This window comes from Lacerta agilis, chromosome 2 (genome assembly GCF_009819535.1).
Source record: "Lacerta agilis isolate rLacAgi1 chromosome 2, rLacAgi1.pri, whole genome shotgun sequence".
Lineage (NCBI taxonomy): Eukaryota > Metazoa > Chordata > Lepidosauria > Squamata > Lacertidae > Lacerta > Lacerta agilis.
The window spans coordinates 115,965,785-115,990,878 of NC_046313.1; the positions used below are offsets into that span (position 1 = coordinate 115,965,785).

Sequence of the window (25,094 nt, forward strand, 5' to 3'; positions counted from 1 at the left end):
ATAGGATGGGGGACACCTGGCTTACTAGCAGCTCACGTGAAAAGGATTTAGGGATCTTGTTGTTGTTTAGTCATTTAGTCGTGTCCGACTCTTCATGACCCCATGGACCAGAGCACGCCAGGCACGCCTATCCTTCACTGCCTTCCGTAGTTTGGTCAAACTCATGTTGGTAGCTTCGAGAACACTGTCTAACCATCTCATCCTCTGTCGTCCCCTTCTCCTTGTGCCCTCCATCTTTCCCAACATCAGGGTCTTTTCCAGGGAGTCTTCTCTTCTCATGAGGTGGCCAAAGTACTGGAGCCTCAACTTCAGGATCTGTCCCTCAGGGAGAACTCAGGGCCGATTTCCTTCAGAATGGATAGGTTTGATCTTCTTGCAGTCCATGGGACTCTCAAGAGTCTCCTCCAGCACCATAATTCAAAAGCAGCCATTCTTCGGCGATCAGCCTTCTTGATGGTCCAGCTCTCACTTCCGTACATTACTACTGGGAAAACCATAGCTTTAACTATATGGACCTTTGTCGGGAAGGGGATGTCTGTGTTTTTTAAGACACTGTCTAGCTTTGTCATTGCTTTTCTCCCAAGAAGCAGGCGTCTTTTAATTTTGTGACTACTGTCACCATCTGCAGTGATCATGGATCTTAGTGGGCCACAAGCTGAACATGAGTCAGCAGTGTGATGCAGCAGAAAGAAAAAGCTAGTGCTATTTTAGGCTGCATCAACAGAAGTACAGTGCCCAGATCAAGGGAAGTAATGGTACCACTCTATTCTGCCTTTGTTGAACCACACCTGGAATACTGTGTCCAGTTGTGAGCATCACAATTTAAGAAGCATGTTGACAAGCTGGAACCTGTGTAATGGAGGGCAACCAAGGTGATCAAGGGTCTGGAAACCAAGCCTTATGAAGAATGGTGGAGAGAGTGGAGTATCTTTAGCCAGGAAAAGAGGAGACTGAAAGAAGATATGATAGTCATCTTCAAATACCTCAAGGGTTGTCACACGGAAGAGGGAACAAACTAGTTTTCTCCTGCTCTGGAGGGTAGGATTTGAACCAATGGCTTCATAGAATCATAGAGTTGGAAGAGACCACAAGGGCCATCCAGTCCAACCCCCTGCCAAGCAGGAAACACCATCAAAGCATTCCTGACAGATGGCTGTCAAGCCGCTGCTTAAAGACCTCCAAAGAAGGAGACTCCACCACACTCCTTGGTAGCAAATTCCACTGCCGAACAGCTCTCACTGTCAGGAAGTTCTTCCTAATGTTTAGGTGGAATCTTCTTTCTTGTAGTTTGAATCCATTGCTCCGTGTCCGCTTCTCCGGAGCAGCAGAAAACAACCTTTCACCCTCCTCTATATGACATCCTTTGATATATTTGACCATGGCTATCATATCACCCCTTAACCTTCTCTTCTCCAGGCTAAACATACCCAGCTCCCTAAGCCGTTCCTCATAAGGCATTGTTTCCAGGCCTTTGACCATTTTGGTTGCCCTCTTCTGGACACGTTCCAGCTTGTCAGTATCCTTCTTGAACTGTGAATTCTGACTAAGCATCGGTGGAAAGAAGAGTAGAAGAAGAGTTTGGATTTGATATCCCACTTTATCACTACCCGAAGGAGTCTCAAAGCGGCTAACATTCTCCTTTCCCTTCCTCCCCCACAACTGTGAGGTGAGTGGGGCTGAGAGACTTCCAGGAATTGTGACTAGCCCAAGGTCACCCAGCAGCTGCATGTGGAGGAGCAGGGAAGCGAACCCGGTTCCCCAGATTACGAGTCAACTTTGACAGTAAGAGGTGTTTGACAATGGAACAGTTTCCCTCAGGAGACTGTGGGCTGTCCTTTCTTGGAGGGTTTCAGGCAGAGCTTGGATGGCCATCTGTCATGGATACTTTGGTGGAGGTGCCTGCATTGCAGAGAGTTTGACTAGATGACCCTGGAGGTTTCCAACAACTCTACAGTTCTACAACTCTACAATTCTATGGTTCCATCATGCTTTTCTTCAGCTCTACACCTGCAGCCATGAAGCCAGCAAGGTGCAAGGGAAATGTAATTATTAAAAATTTGAAACCCAGCAGGTGTCTGCTTTAGGTCAGCGTTTCCAAGGACATTCCGTGACCTTAGATTGTAGCTGGAAAAGTTGGGAGCAATGCTGGTACAGGTCAAGGCAACCTCCCCTCCTCACTGTACATTGCAGTGGCAAGTTCTTCAAATACCTAAAGGGCTGTTACATAGAAGGTGGAGGAAATTTTGTTTCCTCTGCTCTGGAGGATAGGACCTGAAACAATGGATTCAAGCTAGAAGAAAGATTATTCAGACTAAAAACTGGGAAGAACTTTCTGAAGGTCAGAACTGTTCAACAGTGAAATGAATCCCCTCAGGATGTTGTGGACTTTCCTTTCTTCGCGGTATTTAGGCAGAGGTTGAATGGCCTCCTGTCATGGATGGTTAACTGAGATTTTTGAATTGCTGGGGGTTGGAGTAGATGACCCTGGAGGTTTCCAACAACTCTACAATTCCATGGTTCTATAAGATGAAGTTGTGTGTAGGTGTTCTGAAACCCAGAAGGTGTCTGCTTCAGGTCAGCATCTCCAGGGACATTCAGTGACCTTAGATTGTAGCTGGAAAAGTTGGGAACAGTGCTGGTATAGGTCAAGGAAACCTCCCCTTCCCCTCTCTGAACCATGCCATAATGTAGAAGCACATTGCTATGGCAAATTCTTCAAATACCTAAAGGGCTGTTGCATAGAGGATGGAGGAAGCTGTTTTTTACTTCGGCTCTGGAGGGTAGGTCCTGAAACAACGGACTCAAGATACTGGAAAGATGATTAAGACTCAGGGCCGTCTTAAGGAGATCGGCCACCGTGGCGCAGTGATCCCTCCGGCGCCCCGGCGTGCTGCCTCTCCGCCCGCCTCCCTCCCGTGCTGGCCGCCCCTCAGGAGGGGGGTGGGCGAGCGAGGGATGAGGGGCGTGGCGGTGGAGCGGCGCGGGGCTTTGCGCGCCCTTCCCAGAGCTCCAGCTGGGGCTCCAGAGGGCAGCCAGCTTGCAGTTCGCCCGCCGGTGCCCGAGTGCCCGCCTGCCCGTGGGGGTGGGGGCGGGTTGGGGAGGGGAGGGGGCGCCCGGTATGCCGGCGGGCATGCGGGGGCGCCCCTGGGGGGCCCAGCGCCCTGGCGCGCCACACCACCCAGCCCCTATGATGAGACGGCTCTGTTAAGACTAAACATTGGGAAAAACTTTCTGGCAGTAAGAACTGTTTGACAGTGGAATGAATTCCCTCAGGAGGGTTGTGGACTCTCCTTTTTTGGATGTATTGAAGCAGAGGTTGGATTGCCATGTGTAATGGATGCTTAACTGAGTTTCCTTAACTGCAGGGGGTTAGACTAGATGACCCTTGAAGTCCCTTCCCATTCTACGATTCCATGGCTCTATTTTATGGTTCTATGAAACATGTTTTTCTTCAGTTCTACACCTGGAGCCACGAAGACAGCAAGGTGCGAAGGCAAATGTAATTATTAAAAAATAATGGTCATTTCTTTGTCATCGCCTTGCCAAAGCTCAAGAGGAATAGAATCGTATCTGCGTTCAACATTGAACAACAACATGATGTGACTCCATCAAACTCAGCCAGAAGAGTCTGGTGCATAAATACTTCTCAACTGTGCCCCTGAGGGTGGGGTGGGGCTATGCTGCCCAAGTGGGGCTGAAGTGAATCCTTTTTGGCTCTCAAGCCACGTGCGCCAGGCATGTTCCCTGTGATTAAGTCACTGCAGCCTGGGTCTTCCAAGCAGATTTTGGTTTCTGGGAATTTGCTGGCTGTGCTGCTGATAGCACTCAAGAAGGAGATTGGAGTAAAAGGCATGCACATAATAAGTCACTTTCTGCTGTTGCTATTGGTACGACCTGAAGCAACACCAGAGATGCTGAACTCAAAATGCCCATTGACTTTAGTAAGGGATCCCAATGAAGCCTTGAATTGGTACAGGCCAGGAGACTACCACATTAGTGGGGTCATATCCGCAGCATCTCCTGTGTTCAAACCAAGTGTCTTCGATGAGCCTCCCTTTACCAGAGTTTATGGGTAAGTCCTTATGTGCCTACTCTTAAGATTTAGTGTCAGGAATAACGTAGTCCTGGACACAGCAGAGTTAACCGCAGGTTTTCTGGAAGCTTCTGGCTGTAGCGCATTAACTGGACAGCACAACGCAGGAACTCAGCAACTCACTTGGATAACTATATACAGTATTTATTGAAGCAACTAGTATCCATAAGTTACTATGTACAGACTTTACAAATAAAAGAAACAAAACATAAGATCTCTCCTATCTGTCTCTCTCTCTCAACCTTCAGTACACCACTAACAACCCACCAACAACTCTCACACAGAGCTCATTCTTTAGGGACTCATTGACCAATCACAGGTCGTTGCTAAGGGTCTGGAGAGAGAGCAGATCTTGGCTTTCTGCCAACTGGTAATTGCTACAGAGGTGATAAGCTGATTTTCTGCACGTAGGCACTTTGAAATCTCTAACACCTACTACTGTAAAAGCTTTATGCAAACTGAATCTGACCTCATGGACAAGAAATGCTGTTGTCTGCCAGGCACGTCTCCTCATTTCTGGTATTTTTCTTTGGTAAATCGTGTCTTCTATTTACCGGTACGTCCCTTTGTAGGGAAATGTTCAGATTCATTCTGAATGTCAGAAAGTAATCTACCACAATCTGTGTGCCTTCACCCACACTAGTGAGACATTTGCATAAGAACAGCCCATTCTTCTAAGACAGGCATGTCCAACTGGTAGATCGTGATCTACCAGTAGATCACTGGACATCTGTGGTAGATCACTGGTAGATCAGTGGCTGCCTCCAAAGAAGCTAAAAAAAACTTTGGCTCCCCTAAAAAAGCTCAACATCTTTGCCCTGCACCCCTAAAATGACCTGAACCACCAAAAATAGGCCTTTCCTTCCTAAAAAGTAAAGCTGAATGTCGCTTTCTTCTTCCCCAAAGAAGCTCAACAACTTTTACATGAACCCCCCCAAAAGGGGGTAGATCACTGCCGGTTTTTAACTCTGTGAGTAGATCGCAGTCTCTTGGAAGTTGACCACCCCTGTTCTAAGATATGGGCAGGAAGAGGTTGATGGATCTCAGGTAGGTGTAGGCAGCCTAAGGCCCGTGGGCCGGATGCGGCCCAATCGCCTTCTCAATCCAGCCCACGGAAGGTCCAGGAATCAGCGTGTTTTTACATGAGTAGAATGTGTCCTTTTATTTAAAATGCATCTCTGGGTTATTTGTGGGGCATAGGAATTTGTTCACCCCCCCCAAAAAATATATAGTCTGGCCCACCACATGGTCTGAGGGACGGTGGACCGGCCCACGGCTAAAAAAGGTTGCTGACCTCTGATCTCAGGTGTACACATGCTGCAGACCCATTTCATGATTTTTGCCCCCAGTCACAGATAAGAATGACACAATCTGGTCTCTGTGTGAAAAGAATATCAAGGTGACAGACACTTTTTTTCCAGGAGAGGAGTCCCGGCCTACTGGCATATCCTTTCCTTCTTGTTTGCCGTTCGGGAAGTCAATCGGAACCACCGGCTTTCCCCCAACCTCACCCTGGGCTATGACATCTATGACAACTTTTACGATGCCAGAATGACTTGTGGTGCCATGGTGGACCTGCTCTGCCCTGGGCAGGCAAATATCCCAAACTATTACTGCGGACCACAGAATAAAGTATTGGCTGTTATTGAGGGGGCTGACTCTGACAAATCCAAAGATATTTCAATCCTGTCAAGCATCTACAAAACCCCACAGGTATGAATGTCAGGAGGGAAGGAAAAATCCTGAATATTCTTTTCAGTTTCTTTGGAGAGATGTGAAAATGTCATTCCTGCTTCTAAGGCAGACGGAGAGTTTGCCTTCAACCCCCTCTTAAGAAAGATGACTCAGGGGATTCTGGGGTCATCCAGATTCCTCCCATCCCATTGCTAGAAAGCGGCTTTCCATTTACCCTGTGCTTTGTAGGCATGAGTCCAAGCGATTTCTGCCTTACTCTATTCCTATCCCACAGAAAACCCACTCTAAATTGGAAAATGCACAATCTGTGTTTTTTCCACAGGAAAAGCAATAGGACAAGAGAAGTGTAGATAAGCCCTTATTTAAATCCAGGAGATCCCACAGATTTAAATGGTGTGTTTTATGGAGAAAGATATTTGAGGAAATTGTCAAAATTAAGGCAGAAGAATGGAACAGGTAATGAAAACTAGTGCCGTGTGAGATGCAAATGAACAAATATGCAAAAGGAAACATTAAAGAAACAAGAGGCAAAATGCAAAAAAAGTGCAAGACAAGGCAATGGAATGTCATCATCTCTGAAACAAACTCTGTGAGCTGAGGCTAAGCAAACCTTAGATCAGTGTTTTTCAACCACTGTTCCGCGGCACACTAGTGTGCCGCGAGATGTTGCCTGGTGTGCCGTGGGCAAAACGTCCCGGCCGTTGTTGTTGCCTTCCTTCAGCCAATCAGGGTCAGCCCGCGCGTTTGTACACAGAGCCGAAAAGAGACACCCGCCTTGCCCCAGCAGCGCCGAGGCTACACTGCACTGCATTGCACGGCCCTGGATGCGGCAGCCGGGCCAGCCGCCTCAAAAGCGCCTCCCTCCCTCCTTTGCCCTCCTGCCGGCCAATCGTCAGCGCCCTCCGGCCTGCCGGAGTTCCCCGCCTCCTCGGCCGTCGCCGTGGCCCTGAAGGGATCCTGCGCGCCGTGCGCGCTTTGTCGCGAGTGGGGTTCCGAGGCCAATGTAGGCGCGCGCATCTTAGAAGCGGGAGGGGGGGTGGAAAGAGCGGGCTGGAGATGAGGAGGAGGGAGCCGGCGGTGGACGTGGGTGGGGGCTTGGAAATAGCGCGCGCGAGGCGGAGGCCGGGGAGGGGGGGGGAGAGAGAGAGGATTCAGTACCAAATCGGATGCAAAACCGCATCTATAACCTCTCAAGGGAAATGTTTCCCAAAGTGCAGTAATCTCCAACCTACATAAATTAATTAAGAATTCTTTTGCTGTTTGGAGGAAATAAGAAGCCTGGCTCCTTTCAGCTGGGTGAGAGCACTTTGCTAATAAATGATGAATAATTAGGATGTGTAGGTTTCCTTTTGCATTTTTTTCGCACTTGCTGGTTCAACCTCTTTGAACTTCCCAAAGCACAAGATCATCACAAAAAAGGGAAACACCACATTGGCTGGGCTCTCAAGTGTGGCATGGCAGTTAATTATATCATGTCAGGATGTCTCAGGAGCTTCTCCACTCATGTCTTTGTCACAAAAAGTCACTCAGGTACAAGACTAGAGTCCCTCAGACCTTACTTGGGGCTGGACTATATTTTGAAAAAAATATGAACAAATTCCTATGCCCCACAAATAACCCAGAGATGCATTTTAAATAAAAGGACAGGTTCCAATTCTGTAAAAACACGCTGATTCCTGGACCATCCGCAGGCAGCAGTTAGAAGGTGATTGGGCCACATCCGGCCCCCGGGTCTTAGTTTGGGGACCCCTGCTCTTAAGTCCAAGAATTATAAAATACTTTCTTTGTGTTTATTTGATTCCTATTCAAGAGAATTACTTTATATATAGTCAATATAGGCACAGAGTTAAATTTTTTAACATTTTCTAATGGTGGTGTGCCTCGTGATTTTTTTCATGAAACAAGTGTGCCTTTGCCCAAAAAAGGTTGAAAAACACTGCCTTAGATAAACCTGTAAAAGTAAGAGCAATTTACAGTAAAGGCAAGACTTGAGATTTACATTCCTAATGTGGTCCTGCTTATATTTATATGCTACCTTGACTCATGAAAGATAATTAGTTTTAATGGCATAGAAGGGTCTCTCTATGCCTCCCCTCTATGGCTCCCTTTAATCAAACATAGAAGACATGACAACTCTTAGAATCAGAGAATGATAGAATATTAGAGTTGAAAGAAACCCAAGGGTCATCTATTCCAACACCCTGCAATGCAGGAATCTCGGCTAAAGCCTATCTTTTTTGCCATATTTTTGTATGATAATAGTTTTACTTGCCAATCTTCCACATTTGGTACTGTTATACTCTTCCAATTTTTTGCGATTAGGAGCCTTGCCGCTGTGGTAGCATACATTAACACACATCTGTCTTTTTCCTTAATTTCATCGCCTAGCAATCCTAACAAAAAGATTTCAGGGTCTTTCTTTTTCTTTTTCTTTTTTTTATTAAAGATTTTCTTGGTTTACAAAATGTCTCTCGCAATTTTCCATGTAACATTTTTACAGATCAATTTTGGTTGTTGAGACATTAGGCAGAGAAGGGGGAAGGAGGTGGGTGGGGAGGCGATGTTTCTATTTTCCTTAGTGTATGTAGGATTTGGTGTCAGCATCGTTTGTGTTGGTTCTCTGTTGCTCGCTTGTGTTTCTTTGGCGGTGAGAGGTCGCGATTGGCGTAGGGCGTGCTTGTTCCTTTGTGGTTGGCTGTGTTGATCTTTGGTTTTCTGTGTGAGTGGGGTGGGTGGGTGTTTTGGATCAGGTTAGCCATATTGATTTGTATGCTGTTGGTAGGTTTTTGTCATTATCTTGTTGAGCTGTGTGTGTGATGAAGGGGGACCATATGGGGGTGAAGGTATCTTCTTCTGTTTGTCCCCGTGCTAGTTTTAGGTTGCTGGTTAATTTTTCTAGTAGGGCTGTTTCCCATACTACTTGGTACCATTGGTCCATGCTTGCTCCTGACAGGTCTTTCCAGTGTCTGGTTATGATGTTTCTGTTATGAAAACTTCCCGCGGGGGCAAGTTGAGAGACTGACCCCAAGGCGGACGAAGTCTTCCGTGCCCTCTGGCTTCTGGAGTCCAGGGGCACAATTGTAATATGCAGTTGTTCCCAGCTTGAAAACAACATACACAAGCCATTTGGCTAAGATCTACTTTATTGTAGATAAAGAGCAGAGTATGCCTCTGCGTAGCAGCTCATAATTCAGAGCTGTGTCTTAAAGCATCTTGCACCTCCTGATGCAGAACTGAAAGAAGAAAGTACAATAGTAAAATACAATGACATCACATGTGTGGGAGCTGGTATGTCCAGTGTAATTCCCACAGAGAGGAAACATGACTCTTGAGTCTTGTGACCTTGCTGCAGCGTTCGCAGCTCGTCATGTCATAATATCACAACATCCTCCCCCGATATTAGACAATGTAAGAGCGGCAAAAGTTAAGGCATCATTAAGAGAAGTAAACAAACAGTTATCATATACACAGTATGAATCTGTTGTCTTTGTTCCATCCTTGGAACTCTCTGAGACTGGTTCTACCAGTTTGAGCCTTTGATAACCAACTCTCCAGGGGACCAGAGCACTTGCTCTGTTTGTGTTGGTAAAAACAGTGTTGAACTTTGCAACCTGTTGCTGTGGCTTTCTCACATCTGTGAAATGAGCCTGAGTGTCTCTGTCTTGAGTGCAAACTACAGCTACATTTGCAACAGCTGAGATTGCAAACTCTTTGGAGTAACGTTTGGGCGCCTGACCCTTTGTCACTCTCTCAGATCTACGCACAAGATGTAGATCTTCTTTGCTGAGTTTCTCCTTAACAGGACTTTTTGGAGAAACTTTACCAATTGTAAACAGTGGCTCTAAAGATTCTAGCACATCATCATCTGTTGATGGCCTGGTACTATCATGAGCTCCTCTCTCAATGACAGTTTCACCTGTGTCGGAACTAGCCGTGGTTGAGCTTGCACTGCTACTGCTGGTGTCAGTGTCCTCATATGTATTGACATCAATGGGAAAGCTTTGGAGAATCTTTGTCTCCGGCTTTACAGTAGGTTCTACCTCCTGAGTAAGAATTACTGTGTTTGAGGAAGGCAATAGAATCCTGTATTGACCTTTCTCATAGCCCACAAAAATGCCTTGGATGGTTGCACCTTCAAGTGATTCCACCCACATTTGAGAACCAAAAACCTTAAGATGCTTAACAGAAGGTTTTCTGTTAAACAGTATCTCATAAGGTGAGCATTCCATTCCTTTTGGAATACTCCTGACCCAAGCATATGTGAAGGCAGATAGGCTTTCAGCCCAATTCTGTTCAGACAGCTTTGCACTTAGCAATTGCGCCTGCATACCCTCACGTAATATTGTGTTAATTTTAACACACAAATCTTTGTTCCACGATGATTGGCTGACAGCAACTTTGTGCCGAATGCAATGTTGACTTAGGAACTCCTTGAACTCCTGTGAATCAAACACTGGTAATTGATTAGTATACAAACATTCAATTTTGCCATCATGCATGAAATCTATCTTAGCACAAAATTCAGTGAACTTGGCCAAGACTTGCTGCGGACTTTTCATTGTGTAAATCCAAGAGAATTTAGAGAAATGATCAGACAGCAATAAATAACAGGTAGCTCCGCCTCTAGATTGTGGCAAAAGTCCTATTACATCAGCAGAAACCTGCTGGAAACATCTTGTGACCTTTTCTTTGCGTGGCTGTTTGGTAGTCTCCTTGGACTTAGCAGCACCTGCAAAATAAGAGTCAACAACATCATAACAACAGTCAGTAGAATCAAAAGACAGCAAAAACAGTCCATCTTTGTTCTTCTGAGCTGTAAGGATCACCTGTCCATCTTTAAAAATTGTGCAAAGTCCTTTGCGCAGTCTGAGCTCGCAGTCCTTCTCGGTAAGCTGCGGTACACTTAGCAGGTTGTAGGCAATTTCTGGCACATAGAGAACGTTGCTTATAGATAGCTGGAGACTCTGAAGATAAACAGTTCCAACTCCAGTCGATTTCAGGTGTGTTCCACTCACCTGCGACACGGTGGATTCTAGCTTCTTAAAAGTCTTAAATAAACGCTTGTTTGCGGTCATGTGGTGGCTGGCAGCTGAGTCAATAACAAAAGCCAGGTCAATGTCAATGTCATCCTGCTCCTGCACGCCTTGTGTAAGCAGTGCCACTGTGCGCCCTTTGTAGACTTTGGCTTGCGCCTTGCCTGTAGATCCACCGGCTTGTTGGGTAGATCCTTTCTTGGGCTTTCTGCAGGTCTGGAAACTGTGTCCTCTCATTCCACAGTTTGTGCAGCGTATGACTTTAAGAGCTTGCACATGCTCTATTGGACCACTAGGAGGGGTAGAGGACGCTTCACTCCCCCTTCCATTAGCCTCATTTTGAGCAGCACAACGATCTTGCTCATTTAGCAAAGTTGAGAAGACTCTGGCAACGGTTAAGTTTTGAGCATCCAGGGCACCTAGCTGTGATGCAATAGCACTATAACCGTTGCCAGAGTCTTCTCAACTTTGCTAAATGAGCAAGATCGTTGTGCTGCTGAGAGTAGATGGATTATGAGTTCCTTGTGTTGTAAGTGGGCATTATTGTCTTGGAAGATGTTTAGTAAAGCCAGTTCTGGGGTGGTTTCTAGCACTTGTTTGGTTATTTTGCATATTTCTCGTATAGTTGTTTTCCAGAATGTTTGGATTTTGGGGCACTCCCACCACATATGGAAGTATGTGCCCGTGGAGGTGCATCCTCTCCAGCATTTTGGTGAGGTTCCTGGGTGTATTTGTGCTAGTTTTCTTGGTGTTAGATACCACCTGTAGGTTAGTTTTAGGGTGAGTTCCCTTCTTTTTGTTCATATGGATTTAAAGGGGGGTTTAGACCACATTCTGGTCCATTGGGTGGGGTTGATTTCGTATCCTATGTCGTCCTCCCATTGTATTTTGATTGTGTCTAGTGGGTTTGTGGGATTCTTTAGTAGTAAGGGTCTTTCTTAAAGGAATATTTGACTATCTTTTTTATTTCATTATATATTTTCGCCCAAAATTTCTTTATTTCATTGGGGTCCCATTCAATTTGATGATTCTATGATTCACTAGTATTGTATCTAGTGTTGATGAAATACAGGGAATGCAGTATAAAAATGCAGAACCACACTTTTGTGGTTCTGTGGAAAGCATTTAAATGTTCATATTCAAAGGACAGTAATCAGATCTTGAAAGTGAATGCAGGAAGGATTTGTCTACCTCCACAGGAGCTCAATGAAATGTCATCTAGAGGAAAAACAGCTAGGATGAGAACCCAAATGAATTCTAATTTTTAAAAATGGAACATATCAATGAGGCAGTAAAAAGTTATGATTTTTGCATTGTGCCATTGTAAACACAAAATGAAAGGTTGTCTAACAATATTTATTCTCCAAAGATTAGTTGTACACTTTGTACATTTATTTGCGATAAATCTTAAGAAAAGTGAGCTGATGGTATCAGGAGGAGTATTTCATCTTCCAGATATGAGTTTATGCCACAAGGCATATCTTTAATCATGAACAAGCAACCGGCAAGTTTCCTCTACTACAAATACCTCAGCAATCTAGTGTAGACGCCCATTTAGACATCTGTAGTGTTTATTGCAACTAATTTTAGGGTTTAATTTTATATAGAAGAACTGGTGGCTATTATAGATCTAATGAAAGCTTTAAATGTTCATGGTAATTGTTTGTGTCCTTTCCTTTTTTAGAAAAAAATGTGTTCTTTTTTCTTAAATGTGACACTTTAATGCAGAAATAATGAAGAGATCATATACAATTAAATAAAACTGCTACAAGATACATGTTCTAAAAGCGGTTAAAAAAAAAAACAGAGCATACACGGCTGCAGCTAGAATGTTGATTGCTCAATATTGGAAAAGGAAAGAAGTACCGGGAATCAAAGAATGGCAGGAAAAATTATTTAATTATATAGATCTGGCTAAATTAACTGATATAATCAGAGGACGTAGCGACCAAAAATTCCAACAAAATTGGGGGAAATTTGGAGACTACTTGAAAAAGCAGTGCCCCACTGTGAAATGCTGGATCCATTTCTAAACATCCTGTATTGTGAACCAAAGTTAGGAAGGAAGGATAGAAGAAAATAAAATAGAAGGATTATAAGGAATATCATAGTAGTAAAAAAGAAGGGATAGATCGATATCCTGGGATGATGACAAGTGGAAGCGAAATGGGAGGGGGAAGTAACATATTGTAGAAATAGACAAGAATATACAGAAGAATGGAAGAAAGAATTATCACTAAAGGTTAGTAGAAATTGATTTATGCGATTATTGAAATTGGATATTATTATGTTTGGTTTGTTTATTATTTGTAATATAGAACCGAATTATTTGGAATATATGAATGTATTATTTGAATGTATTTTATGGTTTCTTTCTAAGAAGAAACTCAATATGTAATTTTTAAATCTTTTCTTTATTTACTGTTTTTTTCATCGTTCTTTTTTCCTTTTTGTATTTGATGCAATAAAGTTAATAAAATCTTATAATAATAATAAAAAATCAGGGCATAACATAAAGCAAAAACTCTGTCACCATTTTTTAAAAGCAAACAACTAAATATGGGATGTTCTTAAGCTCCCTGGGGTAAAGTTCCTTAGCCCCCATGAAACAGTGTGTTTTCTCTGTTTCCCATGTCAGAGAAAAGTTATCATTCAGGCAAGTAAAAAGTACTAAATTTGGGATTTTGTTGGGGGTGACAACACTAATCTCTTCTGTTCTTTACCAGGTCAGTTATGGTTTTGTTTCTGATGCTCTTATGGACAAAACTCAGTTCCCTTTTGTCTACCGAATGGTCCCCAAAGAAGAACATCATTATCTGGGGATAGTCCAACTGCTCCTGCATTTCAACTGGACTTGGATTGGCCTCGTCGCTCCAGACACCGAGAACGGGGATAGATTCATGAGGACCTTGATGCCTCTGCTAACCAGGAATACAATTTGTGCTGTCTTCTCATTTAGCATCCCAATACAGAATGTGAAAATACCATCACTTTCTGAAATATCTTTCGTGTGGAAGAAAGTCAATGTATTAATCTACTATGGAGAGATGCGCTACTTCTTTACTATAATGCTTACTTTGCAAAATAAGGTTGAAAAGCATATAAGACCCATTGTGGGGAAATTCTGGATCACAACAGCCTTGTGGGACCTCACCTTGAACTTGTCTCATGATCTCCTTTCTCCCCTGCACATTCGTGGTTTTTTTTTCTTTCTTAACTCGTATTAAAAGAAGGCCAAACTATGGCGATTATGAAACATTTCTCGTTCCTATGTTGCAGATTGCAGAGAAATCATTTAAGTGTTCATATTCAAAGCACAAGTTGTCTGTGAAAGGAAGGAAAAGGTGCCGGGAAGCTGAACTTCTGGAGTCCCTGCCTGAAGAAGTGATTGAGAAAACACTCTCTCTGGATAATTACAGTATTTACAACCTTGTCCTTGCTTTGTCACGGGCCTTAAGGGCTGCGCTTTCCTCCACATCCACTCAGATGGTGGCGAAGGGTAAAAAGAAGCTGAAATATCAAAGGATACAGTCTTGGCAGGTATTCCTGTTTCCCTCACAGATATCTTTTCTGAACCGGAATCAGTGCTGTGAATTCCATTCTCAGTTGAAATCAGGCTTGCCTCAACACTGGCTTTACTTTCCTCCATTTACTGTACTGTTACCCACATCCTAATTTAGCTGCTGAAAAGATAATCTACCTCCCCTTTACCACCTGATCCCTCAGCGAGGCTTCCTGCTATTACTAGCCAAGGAAGCTAATTACTGCAAACCAATTCCAATAACTTTGCTTTGACTGGCTAACTGACCGAACCCAAAGGGTACTCATTAATGGCTCCTCTTCATCCTGGAGAGTAGTGACTAGTGGGGTACCACAGGGTTCTGTCTTGGGCCCAGTCTTAGTCAACATCTTTATCAATGACTTGGATGATGGGCTTGAGGGCATCCTGATCAGGTTTACAGATGACACCAAATTGGGAGGGATGGCTAATACCCCAGAGGACAGGATCACACTTCAAAATGACCTTAACAGATGAGAGAACTGGGCCAAAGCAAACAAGATGAATTTTAACAGGGGGAAATGTAAAGTACTACACTTGGGCAAAAAAAAATGAAAGGCACAAATACAGGATGGGTGACACCTGGCTTGAGAGCAGTACATGTGAAAAGGATCTAGGAGTCTTGGTAGACCACAAACTTGACATGAGTCAACAGTGTGATGCAGCAGCTAAAAAAGCCAATGCAATTCTGGGCTGCATCAATAGGAGTATAGCATCTAGATCAAGGGAAGTAATAGTAGCACTGTATTCCGCTCTGGTCAGACCTCACCTGGAATACTGTGTCCCGTTCTGGGCACCACAGTTCAAGAAGGATACTGACAATCAGGAAAGTGTCCAGAGGAGGGCAACCAAAATATTCAAAGGCCTGGAAACGATGCCTTATGAGGCACGGCTTAGGGAGCTGGGTATGTTTAGCCTGAAAAAGAGAAGGTTAAGGGGTGATATGATAGCCATGTTCAAATATATAAAAGGATGTCATATAGAGGAGGGAGAAAGGTTGTTTTCTGCTGCTCCAGAGAAGCAGACATGGGGCAATGGATTCAAACTACAAGAAACAAGATTCCACCTAAACATTAGGAAGAACTTCCTGACAGTGAGAGCTGTTGGACAGTGGAATTTGCTGCCAAGGAGTGTGGCAGAGTCTCCTTCTTTGGAGGTCTTTAAGCGGAGGCTTGACAGCCATCTGTCAGGAATGCTTTGATGGTGTTTCCTGCTTGGCAGAGGGTTGGACTGGATGGCCATTGTGGTCTCTTCCAACTCTATGATTCTATGATTCTATGACAAATTGGAAGCTTATGCTTGCAGAATTCTTCCCAGAGTCAGGAATGATGCTTATGGATCTCATGGCTTTAATCTGTCCCAAAAGGCAGAAGCAGAAACGATGGGCCACAGATCCATTGCCCAAACACACACCGTGTGTCAGTCTGTACAAAGATCTTCAGCAATTAGGCCAAGTTATCTACATGGTTTTCTTCTTTTCTAAATCTGCATGCATTCTTTCCTGTTCTAGCTTCACCCTTTCCTGGGAAGTTCCCAGTTTTACAATACTTCCATGGAAGGAGTGTATTTGGATGAGAATGGGCAGTTGACAGTTGAATCAGACATTGTGAACTGGGTGCCATTTCCCAACAAATCCTTTGGTGCAGTGAAATTTGGGAGCATAAGCAGACAGGGATGCTCAGGCACAAAATTCACCATTGACCAAGAGGCTATTGTGTGGTCCAGGCTGTTCAACCAGGTTTGGAAAAACCATTCATTGCACGGTATTTTTTTTAGAGATATGTTAACCTCTGAGACTGTTGGGGAACACAACAAGAAAACTGCTGCCTATCCAATTAATGTGCTAACACTAAATGGGGGAGGAGATGAATGGAGGAAAGTCAAAATAAGAAACATGAAAATTACTTTCATTGATATTTTCTGTCTTTTTGGTCAGACCCTTCCTCATGCCAGGTGTACTAAAAGCTGTTGCCCTGGATATGCCAAGAAAGTTCAGGAATTTGTACTGTGTTTACTAGACCTTTGTAATAATGGCAGACAGCTCTGACTCATAAATCCAAGGGCAATACAGTCCCTATGTAATTCTTTCTTCTTGATTATCTCCTTCTGCCCCAACTGTGTCCCAAGGACTATGACCATCTGTTTTGTCCCATGGGTCAAAAAAACCATCTCCACCAAATCTGTCTCTATTCCACATAGACTGAGACTGTACACTGGCCCAGAAGTTACTTGGTAACAGTCCTTCATTGATGCTTTCTGTGTTTTGGGTCAGACCCTTCCTCAGTCCAGGTGTACCAAAAGCTGTCACCCTGGATATGCCAAGAAGGTTCAGGAAGGGAAACCGATTTGCTGCCATGCTTGTGCTCCATGTGCGGAAGGGATGATGTCCACTCAGGAAGGTAGGAGACTTCAGAGGAATGTGCAGCAAAAATAATAATAATACCCCAATATATGTCCTTGGTTGATGAATATTCTAGTATAAACTTATGGTTGAATTTAATAAAGTTTCAACAGTGATTTACATAGTGTTAAAAGCCTTTCAAGTTACCACTTGGCAAAGTAGCTATGGTGTTTGGTACCATGCTCCTCTAAGACGTTTCTTCTGTAAATTACACCCCTCTGAAAAGACCTGGTGTTAGAGGTGAAATCAAATGTATCTGCAATTAACAACTTGGAACTTGTAAATCACTCTAAGCTCTTCCTTGGGAGGTGAATAAGGGAGTATCTCCACAAGGGACCTACACGGAAAGGACAAACTCTCTGTGTTGATTAGCAGAAATAGCAAGTCCCATCACTGTTTGCATTTGTAGGGGTTGGCTGGATTCCCAGTTTACCTGCTTTTTTTGCTAGTCTGCAAAAAATGTTCATGTGGATGCTCTTCTATTTCCAGATGCAGACCACTGCACCAAATGTCCAGAAGATCAACACCCTAACAAGGACAGAGATCAATGCATCCCCAAGATTATCACCTTCCTGTCCTATGATGAATATCTGTGGACCCTCTTGGCTTCCACTGCCCTGTTTCTGTCCTTAATCACAGGCCTTGTTTTAGGAATATTCATTAAATATCTCGACACTCCCATAGTCAAAGCCAACAACAGGGACCTTTCCTACATCCTCCTTGTCTCCCTCCTCCTGTCCTTTTTGTCCTCCTTTCTGTTTATAGGCCGGCCAAGGAAAGTGACCTGCCTTCTCAGGCAGACAGCCTTTGGCATCATCTTCTCAGTTGCTGTCTCTTCTTTGTTAGCAAAAACTATTACCGTTGTGCTGGCCTTCCTGGCCACTAAGCCAGGAAACAGGGTGAGGAGATGGCTGGGAAAGAGTCTGGCTAATTCCATTGTCATTTTCTGTTCTGGTATCCAAATTCTCATCTGTGTCATCTGGCTGGGTAGCTCTCCTCCATTCTCAGAATCTGACATGCATACCCAGGCTGGAGAGATCATCCTTCTATGCAATGAAGGGTCTGTTGCCATGTTTTATGGAGCCCTCGGCTACATGGGCTTCCTGGCTGCCATCTGCTTCACAGTGGCTTTCCTGGCCAGGAAGCTGCCTGGGTCCTTCAATGAAGCCAAGCTGATCACCTTCAGCATGCTGGTCTTCTGCAGTGTTTGGGTGTCCTTTGTGCCCACCTACCTGAGCACCAAGGGGAAGTACATGGTAGCCGTGCAGATCTTCTCTATGTTGGCCTCCAGTGCTGGGCTTCTGGGCTGTATCTTCCTTCCCAAGTGCTACATTATCGTACTCAGGCCCGACCTGAACACGAAATCACATCTAACTACAAAAAGTGAAGGTGGTGTTTGATTTTTAGCTTCTTTAAAGATTCTTAGCTTCATACAAAATATGATGTTGTTAAGGTGGACCCTACCCTGGTTTGTGTCAGGACAATTGAAAACACTATTAAGTCATAGTATCATAGATGACCTGAGTATTTTCAATTGTCTTGCCACATACCTCTCCATCATCTACACTTCCCAAACAACTGGTTTTAGCAACCAGGTAGTAGCAGTAATAAACCCATGAGTACAGCTTGGAAATTTTCAGATTGGTCAAATCACATCTTTCAAGACAACCACAACAACCCTCTTATATGAAGCAAAGATTAAGCGGTGAAGGAAGCTGTGCTGTGTCAAAAGTATTTAAACTGTAACATATGTCATAACTTAGTAAAGAAATGAGAGTTAAGTAACAGGAACTGAGTTAAGCGTTCTACCAGCTATTCTAGAAACCTGGACCAACTGGTTTTTAGCAACTGAAGTTCAAGAAAATCTGTGTAAATACTACTGTCTTTAAGCCCATGACATGCTTATATTTCGTTTAAGTAATACGTCAAATTCTACCTAAAAGAACACATCTCCAGATGTAACTTGGTTTCACAAACTTTATCTGTAAATAAAATTTTTCTTGTTTGATGAACTCCTTCCTTAGACTCTAAATCATTAATTTTCATGAACAAAACTCCACCGCAGGATAGCCTGTGGAAAATAGTAGGCATTCATTTAACTGGTATACTGTCAGGTGGGTCTGCCATATTTAATTGGACAACTCTGGGCAACCCCCCCCCCCCTGAAAAAAGGTTAACAACTCCAGGCAATCTCTCCCAATGGCAGCTGGAAAGCAGGCTGCGGGGGAGAGACAGACTTCTGCTTCTAGGTCTGCATGGATTATTCCATATTTTCCTAAGGTGCTGAACCTGTGCTGGACAGCACAAGAACATTGTAAGGATATTTTGGTGGTATCTTTGATTATTGTGCTGTGTTTTTGAAGAGTTCTGCCACTAAAACTTTGAATAATATTTTTATGGGTCCTGCACAATGGTATCTTCCAGAAGGAGTCAGTCCTTGTGCTTCCAATCGCTTCAAACTGTGCAATATGAATATCTGCAACACTCCTGAGCAGCCATGTCCCCTGCAGCTCCCTTTGCACCCCTCCCTTCGCGACCTGCCCATTTCCAGTCTTCTTTTTTCTCACCTGCCACCTTCAGCACACCAGGACTTCTGAGGGCTGCCTCCAGGTGGCATCCAAACACCCATGGCAGCAATATTCAGGGCTAACTCTCTTGATATATACAGCAGAAAATAAAGAGATAGCAATGGAATATGTTTCCTTTCATTTTGAAAAACAATGCATAAGCAATTTATTTGTAATACTATCTAAGAATTTTTTATTTTCTTAATGAACAGCATTCATTACTATTACATTGCAATAAGGTTTTTCTATTAGTAAAATATACAAACAGTTTTCAAAAAAGAACTCATAAAAAAGGTTTAGGAGGAGAAAAATGAACAGTGGTAAGGAAGGAATATTATTCAAATGATAATCTTGTGTTCTGATTTCCAAAACAATAGCTTTTAAGGAGCTACATTCCCAACTCATGTGTCCTGGCTTTATTACTACTATGCTGGCTATCAACTGCAAAAACCAAAAATATATTATAGGAATCAGTTGACATATTAAGCCTTTGTAGTCAGGTGCTCCTTTGTATTCAGACTAGGCCTGAATACAATAATGTAGCACTTGGGAAGGAAGATGCAGCCCAGAAGCCCACCACTGGAGGCCAACATAGAGAAAACCTGCACAGCTACCATGTATTTCCCCTTGGTGCTCAGGTAGGTGGGAACAAAGGACACCCAAACACTGCAGAAGACCAGCATGCTGAAGGTGATCAGCTTGGCTTCGTTGAAGGACCCAGGCAGCTTCCTGGCTAGGAAAGCCACTGTGAAGCAGATGGCAGCCAGGAAGCCCATGTAGCCAAGGACAGTGTAGAACATCACAACAGATCCTTCATTGCATTGCAGGATGATCTCTCCAGCCTGGGAGTGCATGTCAGAGTCTGAGAATGGAGGAGAGCTACCCAGCCAGATGACACAGATGAGAATTTGGATACCAGAGCAGCAAATGACAATGGAATTAGCCAGACTCTTTCCCAGCCATCTCCTCACCCTGTTTCCAGGCTTAGTGGCCAGGAAGGCTAGCACAACGGTAATAGTTTTTGCTAACAAAGAAGAGACAGCAACTGAGAAGATGATGCCAAAGGCTGCCTGCCTGAGAAGGCAGGTCACTTTCCTTGGCCGGCCTATAAACAGAAAGGAGGACAAAAAGGACAGGAGGAGGGAGACAAGGAGGATGTAGGAAAGGTCCCTGTTGTTGGCTTTGACTATGGGAGTGTCAAGATATTTAATGAATATTCCTAAAACAAGGCCAGTGATTAAGGACAGAAACAGGGCAGTGGAAGCCAAGAGGGTCCCCAGATATTCATCATAGGACAGGAAGGTGATAATCTTGGGGATGCATTGATCTCTGTCCTTGTTAGGGTGTTGATCTTCTGGACATTTGGTGCAGTGGTCTGCATCTGGAAAAAGAAGAGTGTCCGCTTGAACATTTTCCTGTACACTAGCAAAAAAAGCAGGTCAATTTTGAATCTTACCCCTAACACCAGGTTTTGTCAGATGGGTGTAATTTACAGAAAAACGTTCCTTGGAGGAGCATGGACTGGAACTCTTGGCTTCCCACTGCAAGCAAAACACCCTAGCTACTTTGCCACACAGACTGGTCAAGGGAACCTACCAGATGCAGCAACACTGCCTAATTCTTACATACTCAAAGCTATCTCAATGGTACCTGGAAAGCTTTTTAAGACTATGTAAATCACTGTGGAAACTATATCAAATTGAAGCATAAGATTATACTTGAATATTCATCAACAAAGGACATATTTTATTGTTCTTTTTGCTGCACATTCCTCTGAAGTCTCCTACCTTCCTGAGTGGATATCATCCCTTCCGCACATGGAGCACAAGCATGACAGCAAATCGGTTTCCCTTCCTGAACCTTCTTGGCATATCCAGGGCGACAGCTTTTGGTACACCTGGACTGAGGAAGGGTCTGACCCAAAACACAGAAAGCATCAATGAAGGACTGTTACCAAGTAACTTCTGGGCCAGTGTACAGTCCCGGTCTATGTGGAATAGACACAGATTTGGTGGAGATGCTTTTTTGACCCATTGGACAAAACAGAGGGTCATAGTCCTTGGGACACACTTGGGGCAGAAAGAAATAACCAAGAAGAAAGAATTACATTGAGACTGTATTGGCCTTGGATTTAGGAGTCAGAGGTGTCTGCCATTATTACAAAGGTTTAGTAAACACAGTACAAATTTTCAGTCGTGGAAACCATTTAAAAATATCAAAATCCAGAGAAACAAACAAGCTGAAACAGAAAGATATTTGGAGAAGACATATTCTGCTCAATTCTGATGTCTAGCCTGCTTCCTGAACACTGTAAAAGACATGGCTCTGTTGTAATCCAAACTGCTTCTCCATTTTCATGTTTCTTATTTTGATTTTCCTCCATTCATCTCCTCCCCCATATAGTGTTGGCCCATTAATTCTATAGGCAGCAGTTTTATTGTTGTGTTCCCCAACAGTCTCAGAGGTTAACATATCTCTAAAAAAAAAAAAAAATACCATGCAATGAATGGTTTTTCCAAACCTGGTTGAACAGCCTGGACCACTCAAGAGCCTCTTGGTCAGTGGTGAATTTTGTGCCTGAGGATCCCTGTCTGTTTATGCTCCCAAATTTCACTGCACCAAAGGATTCGTTGGGAAATGGCACCCAGTTCACAACGTCAGATTCAACTGTCAACTGCCCATTCTCATCCAAATAGACTCCTTCCATGGAAGTATTGTAGAACTGGGAGCTTCCCAGGAAAGGGTGAAGCTAGAACAGGAAAGAATGCATGCACATTTAGAAAAGAAGAAAACCATCTAGATAACTTGGCCTAATTGCTGAAGATCTTTGTACAGACTGACACAGGGTGTGTGTTTGGGCAATGGACCTGTGGCCCATCGTTTCTGCTTCTGCCTATTGGGACAGATTAAAGCCATGAGATCGACAAGCGTCATTCCTCACTCTGGGAAGAATTCTGCAAGCATAAGCTTCCAATTTGTCAGAGCAAAGTTATTGGAATTGGTGTGCAAAAATTAGCTTCCTTGGCTAGGAATAGCAGGAAGCCTCGCTGGTAAAGTGGTAGGTAGATTATCTTTTCAGCAGCTAAATTGGGATGTGGGTAACAGTACAGTATACGGAGGAAAGTAAAGCCAGTTTTGAGGCAAGCCTGATTTCACTTGAGAATGGAATTCACGGCACTGATTCCTGTTCAGCAAAGATATCTGTGAGGGAAACAGGAATACCTGCCAAGACTGTATCCTTTGATATTTCAGCCTCTTTTTACCCTTCGCCACCATTTGAGTGGATGTGGAGGAAAGCGCAGCCCTTAAGGCCCGTGACAGAGCAAGGACAAGGTTGTATATACTGTAATTATCCAGAGACAGGGTTTTCTCAATCACTTCTTCAGGCAGGGACTCCAGAAGTTCAACTTCCCGGCACCTTTTCCTTCCTTTCACAGACAACTTGTGTTTTGAATATGAACAGTTAAATGATTTCTCCCCAAACAGAAACATAGACTTGAGAAATATTTCATAATTGTCATAGTTTGGTCTTCTTTTAATACGAGTTAAGAAAGAAAGAAAACCATGAATGTGCAGGGGAGGGAGAATATCATAAGCCAAGTTGAAGGTGAGGTCCCACAAAGCTGTTGTGATCCAGACTTTCCCCAAAATGGGTCTTACATACTTTTCAACATTAACTTGCAGAAGACGCATTGAACTAAAAAAGTAGCGCATCTCTCCATAGTAGACTAATACATTGACTTTGTTCCACATGAAAAATGTTTTAGAAGGCGACGGTATTTCCATACTCTGTATTGGGATGCTTAGTGAGAAGGCAGCACAAATTGTGTTCCTGGTTAGCAGCGGCCTGAAGGTCCTCATGAACCTCTCTCCATTGTTGGTGTCTGGAGCAACAAGGCCAATCCAAGTCCAGTTGAAATGCAGGAGCAGTTGCACTATTCCCAGATACTGATGTTCTTCTTTGGGGACCATTCGGTAGACAAAAGGGAACTGAGATTTGTCATTAAGAGCATCAGAAACAAAACCATAACTTACCTAGTAAAGAACAGAAGAAGAAGAAGAAGAAGAAGAAGAAGAAGAAGAAGAGTTTGGATTTGATATCCCGCTTTTCACTACCCAAAGGAGTCTCAAAGTGGCTAACATTCTCCTTCCCCTTCTTCCCCCACAACAAACACTCTGTGAGGTGAGTGGGGCTGAGAGACTTCAGAGAAGTGTGACTAGCCCAAGGTCACCCAGCAGCTGCATGTGGAGGAGTGGAGACGCGAACCCGATTCCCCAGATTACGAGTCTACCACTCTTAACCACTACACCACACTGGCTCCCTCTACCACAGAAGACATTAGTGTTCTCACCCCCCAACAAAATCCTAAATGTAGCACTTTGTACTTGCCTGAATATCTTTTTTTTAAAAAGGCCGCCTTTAAAAAAAAGAAATTCTTACTTTTTTAAAAAAAAAAAATTACAGAAAATATTTCAGTTAAACAAAGTAAAATGAGAGAAAAGGGTTCGTAAAAAAACAAGGGAAAACTATAATTCTATACATAACTATATATAATACACTGGTATATATACATGATGATTTTAATATATATACAAATGTTTATAACATACTATATTTTTAATTAATGCTTTCCAAACATCATAATATATGTCCATAAACATTCATTCTACAGCTGTAAGCTATCTGTTCATAGGTTGTATAGTGTCTGATCAAGGGAAGTGATAGTCCCACTCTATTCTGCCTTGGTCAGACCACACCTGGAATGTTGTGTCCAGTTCTGGGCACCACAATTCAAGAAGGATGTTGACAAGCTGAAACGTGGGCAGAAGAGGTCAGTTAGGATTATCAAGGGTCTATGAGCCAAGCTTTATGAGGAATGGTTGAAGTAGTTAGATATGTTTAGCCTGGAAAAGAGAAGACTGAGAGGAGATATGCTAGCTATATTCAAATATCTTAAGGTCTGTCACATAGAAAAGGGATATACGGAACATCTTTTTGACTGTAAGTGCTGTTTGAGACTGTAAAGGTCTCACTCGAGAGGTTCTGGACTCTCCTTCCTTGGAGGTTTTCAGGCAGAGGTTGGATGGCCATCTGTCCTGGATGCTTTAGCTGAGATTCCTGCATTGTAGGGGGTTAGACTAGATGACCCTTGGGTTTCTCCCAACTCTAATATTCTATGATTCTAAGACTTGACATGTATTCTGTCCTTTGATTAAAGGGGGCTATAGAGAAGAGGCCATGGGGGGCATAGAGAGATCCCTCTATGCCATTAAAGCTAAGTGACCCAGTTATTTTTCATGAAACTAATTATCTTTCATGAGTCAAGGTTGCAAATAAATAAGTATATAATAAGCAGGACCACATTAGGAATGCAAATCTCAACTCTGGCCTTTACTGTAAATTGCTCTTACTTTTACAAGTTTATCTAAGGTTTGGCAAGAAATTGGAAATTGGAAAAATAAACTTGCACCAACCATAGTAGATTGGCAAAACCTAATGTTAGAATACTTGCAACTAGCCAAAACAACGGGTAAAATAAGAAGACAAATGACCCAAGAAGTGTGGAAAGAATGGAGGATATTTAAAGAATATTTAAGGAATAATGGTATAAATGAAATCCTAGTGGCAGATGTAGACTGAACCCTCAAATAAGTAATTAGAAATTTAAAGATGGAAAAAATGAAATATAAAAAGAAATTATAACTGTACGCTATACAAATACAACTCTACAAAATACAATGAGGA

The 25,094-nt window shown here is 43.3% G+C and overlaps 1 protein-coding gene and 1 pseudogene across 1 annotated transcript; one reads left to right on the plus strand and one right to left on the minus strand.

Annotated features, from left to right (window-relative positions):
* The first annotated feature begins 5,787 nt into the window (after positions 1 to 5,787).
* Positions 5,788 to 18,181, plus strand: LOC117042557 (annotated as a pseudogene).
* A 1,649-nt stretch (positions 18,182 to 19,830) lies between these two features.
* On the minus strand, positions 19,831 to 23,367 carry LOC117042558 (vomeronasal type-2 receptor 26-like). Its single transcript, XM_033142098.1, has 3 exons — positions 22,571 to 23,367; positions 21,136 to 21,262; positions 19,831 to 20,729 (listed from the first exon to the last, which is right to left on the minus strand). The coding sequence occupies exons 1-3, from the start codon at positions 23,318 to 23,320 to the stop codon at positions 19,831 to 19,833; spliced, it is 1,776 nt and encodes a 591-aa protein (XP_032997989.1). The 5' UTR covers positions 23,321 to 23,367.
* Positions 23,368 to 25,094: the final 1,727 nt, after the last annotated feature.

Bases quoted from the DNA above. Each gene is read 5' to 3' on its own strand.
- LOC117042558 (XM_033142098.1), bottom strand. From the start codon at position 23,320: ATGGTCCCCAAAGAAGAACATCAGTATCTGGGAATAGTGCAACTGCTC. The intron at 21,263-22,570 runs GTATTCCTGTTT...GTTTTGGGTCAG, and splicing joins AAAGGATACAGTCTTGGCAG to ACCCTTCCTCAGTCCAGGTG. The intron at 20,730-21,135 runs GTAGGAGACTTC...TTCTTTTTCCAG, and splicing joins GATGATATCCACTCAGGAAG to ATGCAGACCACTGCACCAAA.